This window comes from Neolamprologus multifasciatus, chromosome 22 (genome assembly GCF_963576455.1).
Source record: "Neolamprologus multifasciatus chromosome 22, fNeoMul1.2, whole genome shotgun sequence".
NCBI lineage: Eukaryota > Metazoa > Chordata > Actinopteri > Cichliformes > Cichlidae > Neolamprologus > Neolamprologus multifasciatus.
In genome coordinates, this window is record NC_140459.1 from 25261811 (window position 1) to 25273073 (window position 11263).

The 11263-nt window shown below is 39.2% G+C and overlaps 1 protein-coding gene across 1 annotated transcript in view; it reads right to left on the reverse strand.

Annotated features, from left to right (window-relative positions):
- LOC146493587 (uncharacterized) overlaps positions 1–10676 on the reverse strand; it is a 28944-nt gene extending 18268 nt beyond the window's left edge. The window contains exons 1-6 of the mRNA XM_085149507.1: positions 6293–10676; positions 5338–5402; positions 5189–5254; positions 4205–4240; positions 3854–3919; positions 3069–3098 (exon numbers count right to left, since the gene is read on the reverse strand). Of these exons, the coding sequence (XP_085005633.1) occupies positions 3069–3098; positions 3854–3919; positions 4205–4240; positions 5189–5254; positions 5338–5402; positions 6293–6303 (274 nt within the window). The 5' untranslated portion in view covers positions 6304–10676. The remainder of the gene's footprint in view (positions 1–3068; positions 3099–3853; positions 3920–4204; positions 4241–5188; positions 5255–5337; positions 5403–6292) is intronic.
- Between the last annotated feature and the right edge of the window lie 587 nt (positions 10677–11263).

An 11263-nucleotide genomic window follows, 5' to 3' on the forward strand; every position in this document is an offset into this window, starting at 1 on the left:
ATCTTAAAAGTAGAGATAGTGTCTGTCTCCTGAATCCAAACTGGAAGCTGGTTCCACAGAAGAGGGGCCTGAAAACTGAAGGCTCTCCCTCCCATTCTACTTTTAAATACTCTAGGAACAACAAGTAGGCCTGCAGAGCGAGAGCGAAGTGCTCTAATAGGGTGATATGGTACTACAAGGTCATTAAGATAAGATGGGGCCTGATTATTTAAGACCTTGTATGTGAGGAGCAGGATTTTGAATTCAATTCTGGATTTAACAGGAAGCCAATGAAGGGAAGCCAAAACAGGAGAAATATGCTCTCTCTTTCTAGTCCCTGTCAATACTCTTGCTGCAGCATTTTGGATTAACTGAAGGCTTTTCAGTGAGTTTTTTGGACATCCTGATAATAATGAATTGCAGTAGTCTAGCCTGGAAGTAATAAATGCATGAACTAGTTTTTCAGCGTCACTCTGAGACAGGATATTTCTAATTTTAGAGATGTTGCGCAAATGGAAGAACGCAGTCTTACATATTTGTTTAGTATGTGCGTTGAAGGACATATCCTGGTCAAAAATGACTCCAAGGTTCCTCACAGTGTTACTGGAGGCCAAGGTAATGCCATCCAGAGTAAGAATCTGGTTAGATACCATATTTCTAAGCTTTTCAGCGCCGAGTACAATGACCTCAGTTTTATCTGAGTTAAGAAGCAGAAAGTTAGTGGCCATCCAAGTCTTTATGTCTTTAAGACATTCCTGCAGTTTAACTAATTGGTGTGTGTTATCTGGCTTCATGGACAGATAGAGCTGGGTGTCATCTGCATAGCAGTGAAAATGTATGCTATGTCTTCTAATGATGCTGCCTAGGGGAAGCATGTATAATGTAAACAGAATTGGTCCTAGCACCGAACCCTGTGGAACTCCATAATTAACCTCAGTGTGTGAAGAGGACTCTCCATTTACATGCACAAATTGGAGTCTATTAGATAGATATGATACAAACCACTGCAGTGCAATACCTGTAATACCTACAGCATGTTCTAATCGCTCTAATAGAATATTATGGTCAACAGTATCGAATGCTGCACTAAGGTCAAGAAGGACAAGCACAGAGATGAGTCCACTGTCAGAGGCCATAAGAAGATCATTTGTAACCTTCAATAAAGCTGTTTCTGTGCTGTGATGAACTCTGAAACCTGACTGAAACTCTTCAAATAAACCATTCCTCTGCAGATGATCTGTTAGCTGTTTGACAACTACTCTTTCAAGGATTTTTGATATGAAAGGAAGGTTGGAGATTGGCCTATAATTAGCTAAGACTGCTGGGTCTAGAGATGGCTTTTTGAGTAAAGGTTTAACTGCAGCCACCTTGAAGGCCTGTGGTACATAGCCGATTATTAGAGATAGGTTGATCATATATAAGATCGAAGAATTAATCAATGGCAGGACTTCTTTGAGCAGTTTTGTAGGAATGGGGTCTAAAAGACACGTTGATGGTTTGGAGGAAGTAATTATTGAAGTTAACTCAGAAAGATCGATTGGAAAAAAAGAGTCTAACTTACCATCAATGGAACTAAGAGTAGCTGTAGATAATATTAGATCTGTGGGATGATTATTGGTAATTTTTTCTCTAATGATAAAAATTTTATTTGTGAAGAAGTTCATGAAGTCATCACTAGTTAACGTTAAAGGGATGGTTGGCTCAACAGAGCTCTGACTTTTTGTCAGCCTGGCTACAGTGCTGAAGAGAAACCTGGGGTTGTTCTTATTTTCTTCAATCAGTGATGAGTAGTAAGCTGTTCTGGCTTTGCGGAGGGCTTTCTTATAAAGCAACAAACTATTTCTCCAGGCTAAATGATGATCCTCTAAATTTGTGACACGCCATTTCCTCTCCAGATTACAAGTCATCTGCTTTAGGGTACGTGTTTGAGAATTATACCACGGGGTCAGGTACTTCTGATTAGAGACCTTAGTTTTCACTGGAGCTACAGTATCCAGAGTCGTACGTAGTGAGGAGGTGAAATTATTAACAAGATAATCGACCTCTGTTGGGGTAGCGTTCAGATAGCTGCTCTGCTCTGTGTTGGTACAGGGCATTGACGATGATAACAGTGGCTGGATTATATTCTTAAAATTAGTTACAGCGCTTTCAGAAAGACATCTACTTTGATAAAGTCCACTCTCCACTGCTGCGTAATCAATTATTGTAAATGTAAATGTTATCAAGAAATGATCAGACAGGAGAGGGTTTTCAGGAAACACTGTTAAATGTTCAGTTTCTATGCCATATGTTAAAACAAGATCTAGAGTGTGATTAAAGTGGTGGGTGGGTTCTTTTACATTTTGAGAGAAACCAATTGAGTCTAACAACAGATTAAATGCCATGTTGAGGCTGTCATTTTTAGCATCTACATGGATGTTAAAATCACCCACAATAATTATTTTATCTGAGCTCAGAACTAAATTAGATATAAAGTCTGAGAAATCAGACAGAAACTCTGTGTAAGGCCCAGGTGGACGATAGATGATAACAAGTAAGACTGGTTTCTGAGTTTCACAGCTGGGGTGGACAATGTTAAGCATCAGGCTTTCAAATGAATTAAAAGTCTGTCTTGGTCTTTCATTAATTAATAGACTGGTGTGAAAAATTGCTGCCACACCGCCCCCTCGACCTGTGCTTCGAGATTTCTGGTAGTTAGAATGACTCGGGGGTGTTGATTCATTTAAACTAACATAATCATCCTGCTGCAACCAGGTTTCTGTAAGGCAGAGTAAATCAATTTAAAGTCAGGGTGTACAGCAGGCTCTGAGAAAAACAGTAAACCGTCATGAATTTTCAACTCTTACTTATTTTGTTTCGTGAACCTTAGTTTAACAACTAAATGTCAGAGAAGCTCTGTTTTCTATGACTACACACGGTCCCAAAGCCAAAAGCCTAACACAGAACACACAGAACACAGAAATATCAGTAATATTTCAATCAAATAAGAGAATGTCTCTCAATAAAGTTGGGATAGACTCTGATAAGCTATCAGCGTTCTGTACTTTTCTCTAACATCTTCAAGAAACTATACATTTAGCTGAACTTACCACTTAGATCCTGAATGTCAGAGGACACACCTGCAGAGAAAATACACCTGAGTCAAACCACGCATGTCACCAAAAACTCATCTTCATGTTTCCTTGCTGAAAAACCTCCACATTTATAATCTTTACTTCCATAAAAAAGAAGCACAATTTTATCATCAAACATTTACATTTCTTGTAAATCGCTTGTGTGAAATACAAAAACTAAATATTATTTTTCAGTACTTTCTAACATAATGGTGATTTCATATTTCTTTTAAAAATGAACAGTCTGGGAGTGCTAGTTTTGCTCAATGCATGGAGCGGGCAACCACATGCCATACGACTGAGAGCGGCTGGCCTGGGTTTGAGTCCGACCCGCGGCCACATGCCTTCTTCCTTCTCTCTCTGTTCCTGCCTTCCTGTCTTCTCTCCACTGTGTTTATCAAATAAAGCTAAAAAATGAACAGGCAGTAGATTATTACAGTTAGCTGAAATTAGACTGTACACAGCTACATATGAATATAAGAAACACAAACTAAGAGTTTTAGTCTCTCAAAGACTTCAGAGACTTCACTGCTTGTGTTTAGTAACATATTTGCTACTTTTGCTTTTGCAGAGTTTGTCCTGTATGTGATGCCGTAGTTCTGGACATCCTGCAGTAACCTGAGGAGCTCAGGAAGTGGACTAGACCCATTCAGGGTAATCCTGGTCTGAAAAGCAGCCAGTTAATCTGGATTAAACCTGAGACCAGTTGGAACAAACAAAAAAACTATTCAGGAAGGAAAAACCTGATCAGGTCTACTCACCTGAACCCCCAGCAGCCCCCACTGCCACCACCGTTGCCGTGGTGGTTCGCTGCCCACCAAATGCTCCTGCAGCAGGGGGAGGAGCAAACTGTCAGGTGTTCGGCATGAATGAAGCTTGTGTTTCCAGAGATTATTAAAAACCTAAAGGCATTATTTGAGATTCATTCTGTGACACATTTAGATAAGACTGAAAAACATATATTACAGATTTTTAAAGAGATGTTTATAAGGTTCTCACGTCACGTTCATTTAAACAACAGTCTGATGTTTGAACTTTTCATTTCTTTGTGTTTATGCAGGTTTATAAGATAAAACTACAGGGCAAAGGTCACAGTGTGTTTTGCCTCTCACCCTCAATCTTATCTTGACTCTTGGAGTCATCATCATCTGGAAAGAGAAGACATCCAACATTTATGTCTAATTAGAAGTTTTAAACAAATGTCACACTTCTCTGTTTTAGTGTCTTTTTATTTCTGTTCTGACTTTTGACCTCTGACTCCTTCTACCTTTCCCTCTGGCTTCCTGAACTTTCCCCTATGCACGTATGTCACCTAGCTTAGCATTAACACATGTGCTGCACTCACTGCTTCACTAAGATTTATGATTTCTAATATTTCATTTACTGGACAGAGACCACTCATCCTACAGGAGTTACACTGAAATTAATTCAGTCAAACACAAACAAATTAACAATAAACAAAGAAAACCTATAATATCTTGACCTGGATGTGGTGGTTTGTGTCAGTAAAAACATTTTAGTACACAAATGAGAGATAGGTGATGTTCTGAGGACTGAGTACTGTGAAAAAGCTGTTGGATTTTGTCATTTTTCCCTCAAAAACAGAAAACACCACCTTCTCCAAACCTTCACTGTCAGCCCTACAGTCTCACACCCACTCTACTTTGAACAGGGACCCGAAGAGGGGTCATTGAGAATGTCTCACACACATTTACTCACCCAAACAAACCCCAAGAACCAACACCAGGTTATATTTGGCAAACACTGATTACCTAAGGTTATGTCATGGTTATATAGTGTATTATTAATAAAGAAAGAATCTCACTGCCTGAAGAGTTATTTTAAAAAGCTTTGTGACTGAAATGTGTGACATGTTTGTGTCTTTATGATACGTTTAAACCGGTTTGAAAAGATCACAGACGATGATGATGTTGTTCACTCTGAGGCTTGTGTGAGGGTCAGGTTCCATTCGTGTGACCTCAGTTTGGTTTCATTTTGTCATCAGTATAAACTCTGAGTTTATGCTTCATGAACAATTTGACACAAATCGGCTTTTCACAATAAAAGCTGGCTTCTCTCACACACACAAGGCCTACCCTCCTCCTCCTCGGACACCTCCCCCTCCTCTGTGGCCTCAACCTCCACCTCCTCCAGCTCCTTCTCTGGAAGACACACAGAAAGTCTTCTCTCCAAACAGAAATAATAAAATGAAATAAGATACAAAACATAGCTTCTCTTTTTTTACCCTCCAAGGGAGCGGTAGAAACTGCTGTTGTCAAAAAGACGGCCATGGACATGATCAATAGATTTCTGTTGTGACAGAGGAGATTAATCAGTACTGACCAACACTGTCAGAATCAGCCTCACATACACTCATCAATAAGACACAGGGACAATAAAGTAATCAGCACCAATAAACCTCATCAATGATCATTAGTAATGAGTCCATTTCTGCTGAAATCAATCAATACACAAACCGCTGTCAATATAATCAATACCATCACCACCACGTGGAATGATGATGGCTGAACTCTGATTGGATCAAAAAACAAGAAACCTTTTTAGTGATCTGATTGGACAAATGAGCTGACAGTCAAAAACAGTCAGTAATAATCTGCATCCAGTCAGGATGAAGTAATACCAATGATTTCAACTACATGAAGCACAGCAGAACTGCAAAAGTACTAAAGTATTACAACACTGACATGCAGCAGTGTTTGTTGTATAGTGCAGTTATAGTAGCACTAGTACAAGTCATATGAGTAACAGCAGTCTTCACAGTATAAAGTGTATTATTATTAGTAGTTGTAATAGTAGACTATTAATACTACTGCAGTAAAAATGCGGTGGTATTATTAGTGTTAGCAGTATAATGGTTGTGGCAATAGAAGCAGTTTAAAATGCAGTAGCATTAGTAGGTTTATCAATGTTAAGTGCATTATTATTATTATTATTAACAGTATTAATACTATTGTTAGTAGCAGTAGTATCAAAAGTATATAGTGCAGTAGAAACAGTTTTGGTAGTACAAGCACAGTAGGATAACAGTATAACAAGAATAAAATGTAGTCATCAATAGCTTTGTGTAGAGCAGTATTATTATTTTAAAATGCAGTAATATTAGTAGAATCACTCATGCTGGTATCTTTAGCAGTACATAGAGTAACATTTGTAGTAATAGTAGTATTACAAATACTCACGCTGGCAGCATGTTGCTGTGTGACAGGTGTGTGCTGAGCTAAAGAGACGCACCTGAAGAGCTGCAGCTCCTCCTTCAAACACTCGTATTTATACTCAGACAGGAAGGGAGGGGCTGCTCATGCTATCTATGAAAATACTGCAAATACGACCGAGACTAAAACTACTAGATCATGTACTGGTTCTTATATGAATGTTACTTTCCTGGTCCTCACTGGCCATCCCAGTTTGCACTGGAGTAGGGTTCACCAGCAGGTGACCCATCCTAACCAGGTGATGATGATGATGAGGTCTGCCCCTGGAGGTTACCTTAGATTAAACAGGTAGAAATTGTTGCTAACTTCCAGTCAAACATATTGATTACACAATCAAGTGAAAACAAGTGAACTGTAACTACTGTGACTCATGTGACCTGCTGGTCACCTGTTACCTGCAGAACCCACTTTCAAATCACTCCACTACATCTCAGGCTTGTTAGTTACTCTGAAGTCTGTGTTTGTGTTAACTGGCAGCTATAATGAGCCAATCAGAGCTTTGTAGGCAGGGTTAAGAGCAGGAATGACATCTTCCGGGGACACACGTCTGATCTGGGAGGATGTGTCATTCAATTTCGGATTCAATTATGAGTAGCTCAAAAAAATTACGACTAGCTCTGACATCATGTAGGAATCAAAAGCTGATTGGCCAAACCAGCTAACTTCACCTGGACCGCATAATGAACCATTCATCCATCCATTTTCCTCCACATATTCAACTCAAGATCATGGTGAACCAAAAAAAATTGTTATGAAGGGGGCTTCCACCCTGTCAATGTGTCACAAGGACGACAGAGATTCTGTCGTTAGTGTCTGTGCTTATTGCATTGTAATCATTATTACACAGGGAAACTCCTCTGTTAAAGAGGAGTAGTAAAAACATGCCATGAACTGGATTTTCAGCCTATTGTGGTCATGAACGCAAAACAATAAATTAAAGACATTAAACGGCTTTAAAAAGTCAGGGACCAATGTGCATGTCAAATCATTTTAAAGCAGCTGTGTTTTCTGTTTGTTTTCTATGTACAAATAAAGAAATGATAAAACTTTCCACAACTATAGACACTTTACAAAACCTTAAAGGCCATATAACCTTCAACCCCCCTTCTCCCAGGGTTTCAGCTTTCAACTCTAATTAATTTCTTGGTTAAAACAGACTTGTATTGTTGGACTGAAAGATGAGAGTGGTCTCTCTGCTGCCAAGCTGAGCTGAGACCCCGGCTGACCTGCAGTCTTACAGTTTTTCACCACCTCTAAGACACTTTTCAGAAACCATCCACTCTGTTCTTAAAACTGAACACAAATACAGATTTTGTATTCTGATTCTGAACACAATAGTTTTATCTGTTTTTAAGATCCTACAGCCCCCTTTGATTCGCTGCAGAAATGCAGCAGACAAAAAAAGTTTAAAAAGCGAGGTTCAATCTGGTCTCCTCTGTGAGCCCAGCTGTAGTTTGTAGAGGAAGTCCCTTTTAATGCAGATTTCTGGAAAAAAGCGGTATTCGTTTTTCACCGATGATAAGACACATTTTTAGAAACCTTTATACAAATAATATCAGATTTATGAAAGCACATTAAAAACAAAATCTCCTCAAACAAAGAAGCCATCAGCTCAAGCCATACAGAGTCTGTGAGAAACAGACAGACAGTTCTTAAACTGATTTTATATCACTGCATGTTGTTGTCCACAGCATGTCTTTTGTTTTTATTCCTCACCCCCAACTGGTTGTGGGAGATGGCTGCCCCTCCATAGCCTGCTGGAAGTATTTTTTTCTGTTAAAAGGGCATTTTTTTCTTCCCACTGTCGCCAAAGTGCTTCGTATTAGGGGATCTTATGATTGTTGGGTTTTTCTCTGTATGTATTATAGTAGGGTCTACCTTACAATATAAAGCACCTTGAGGCAACTGTTGAAATGTTGACCTGAGCTTCATCTGAATGACTGAGCCCCTGTCTTCACCACCAAGCCTCAGCCCAGACAAACAGAGCCAATGGCTACACCATCACAGACCAGTACCTCGTCCATATCACTGCACTTGCCACATGATCTACTTGTTAGTCTCCCGACCCTTAAAGTTCCTTAAAGTCCTTCAACTGGGGCAGCAAATAATGCCCGACCTAGTGTTGGGCATTATCAGGTTTTTCTACAGCCAATTACTATAGGAAAAAAGCAGAGACAAGCTCCTGTGGAGACTCTCCACCATGTAGTTATCCCCAGAAATTCTGTTCATAAAAGTTGTGAGCACACATAGTGGTGCCGTTTCAGTTTCTTCATTTTTTTTTCTCTATAGAAGTTAGCTTTGTGTTGATGAACACTGTTGGATGATGAAGGAATGCAAGATCTGAAAGTCACATTGCATTTCCTAAGTCACATATAGGCGTACTAAAAATTCTCTAATACCCTGTGTATTTTTAGACATAACTGTTCACCATGTTTACATGGATTTTATAATATTTGTTCTTCTGATGTGTGCCTATGTCCAGAAGAGTGCATTATAACCACTGAACAGTTGTCTTGTGTTGAAGAGCACCGACCCTGAAGTAGGAGCTACTCCACAAACAGGGTCTCTGGAAATTACAGTTCCTACCATGCAGACAAAAAAGGGGGGGAACTTCCTGTAAGTCTTATAAGGTCTTGTTCCTCCCATCCAAACAAGCCTATATGAAATATAAGGCTACAGGGGCTCCCTTCTTGGCGCAGAGCACAGCTTTGACCTAACCTTTGATCCTTCCTCACAGGGACCTCTGCAGACCTGTTCACAGAGCATGTCGGAGGAGACCGTGGATGGTGGAAACTGTGGACTATATGAACACTGAAAACCTATCTCTGCAGGGAGGATGTAGGAGTTACCCATCTTCCTTAATGAATCTCGTGCACGACAGCCACAGAAACTCTTTACACAACCTTTGCAATCCTTGGATTATTGGAGACAGATATAATTAAAATGCCTGCTACATGTCCCATTACTGTTCTTGATCTTTTCATCTTCTCTCTTCCCCCTCTTCATTTTCTTTCTCTTGTTTCCATACATGAACAGCTTCAACCATCTGCCATTCCTGCTACTTTTTGACTGAGTCTCAATTTAGAAAAAAAAAAGAAGAAGAAGAAGAAGAAGAAGAAAGAAATACATTTAAGGTTTTGAAGATACATTTTTCAGTTGTAGAGCTCATGAACTTCAAACAACATGTTTTCCAAACTGGACTCTGAGTCACTAACTTACAAGATGATACTGGTCCTGATGGAATCTGATAGTCATAATGTGAATAACCTGCTGAGGGATAAGAACTGGATGGATTTCTGTCTGAAATGCTGGAGATCAACTTTCCTTAAGAAAGAGAGCAGTTTGTTTTTTCATCTTCTCAGCTTGAAGTCTCTTTCTGTGTTCAGGCTCAGAGGATGTATAGAAAGGAGGCTTTATTGAAGCGATACAGAGCTGCAGAGAAAAGCTGCCAACATTCCTTCGAACTACATCTGTGACCTTCTCCTCCTCCTCCTGTGAAACTGACTCCATTCATTTATTTTTTGTGTGCATGAACACAGCAAGACAGTACAAACAAGCCTCATTCCAAAGATGTTGCAGGAAACAGACATCACATCACCTTATCCTGAAGTGACATAAAGCTGTAACAGTGTAAACTGCTCCCACCTTGTGGACAAATGACTTCTCGAGCCTGAAAAGAACAATTCTGAATAAAAGCAGCAGGACATCTGCAACTCTTCTAACACTTTCCCACTGAAACATGGAACAATTGGGTCTGCACAATGAAGATATTTGGTAGAGGTCACCGGCAATCCTCTCACGTCATGTCTTGCCTTAGTTTCTCTGATTGGGTTCACACTCTGTCAGCCCAAATTCAGGGAATAAAGATAAATATATTAATAATAAAACAGTGGGAAAAGTTAAATTGATCCACAGAGGATCTACTTGTTTAATACTCTGCAAAAATTTTTATTTAAACGTTTGATTTTGGGATATTTTGCTTCAGTGTATCAAAGTTTTCAAAGGTTCATCCATTTTTTGGATTCTAGGGTCATGGTGGGTGGTACCTGTCCCAGCTGTGATAGGGTGAAAGGTGGGGTACACCTGCATAGGCATTGGACTATGACAGGGGTTTCTGTGAAAAAATATTATTATTATTGTGACTACTATTAATATTTATCATGAAAATCAAATGTATCGGTATTTAAATACGTTTAATAAACTTTAATAAGTCTTCACAAGCTTTTTCTGCTGTGACATTAAGCAGCTTTGAAGTGATACAAGCTCAGCACAAGCAATACTCACTAGAACACACTAGAACAAATTAGGACTAGGGTTCTATTGGATCCATGATTTCATTTTTACACATTTTTGTATCTATGCATAAAAACAAAGCTGACCTCCTACTTCATAGGAGGTGTGAGCATCACGGCAGATGCCTTTGTGTCAAAGTAACTAAGGATAAAACACAGAAAAACACGAAGGAGATTTTCCTGGCCTGGCTTTTTATAATCATCTTAAAAGTAGAACAAAAAGGGAAGAAAACTGCGAATCAGCATACGAACATTACCTGATGCTGCTGAAATGAAGCAGGGCAAAGTTAAAGAGGTTTTATTAGAGACATAGTAAGCATTTTGCAATTTGGCAAGATTTGTAAAAGTTTAAATTTCTTCAGCATTGAACAGCATTTATGAAAAAACAAACAGAGGCTGACAGCTCTATACACAACGATGGTGCGTAACAAGCGAGCTAATAATGCAGAAAACTGAGATTTTTAGAACAAGAGAAGGAAAATGAAGTACAGAAAGAGCTGCATAGGAAGTGTGATTTTATTGTGGTGGAAGCAAGAATACCAAAGTAAGAGGGAATTATCTGTTTTAACTGTTTGACAGTTGTTGAAATAGTTTTGTGAGCTTTAACCTGAGATTAACCTGTGTTTGTGGCAAAATATATCTATAT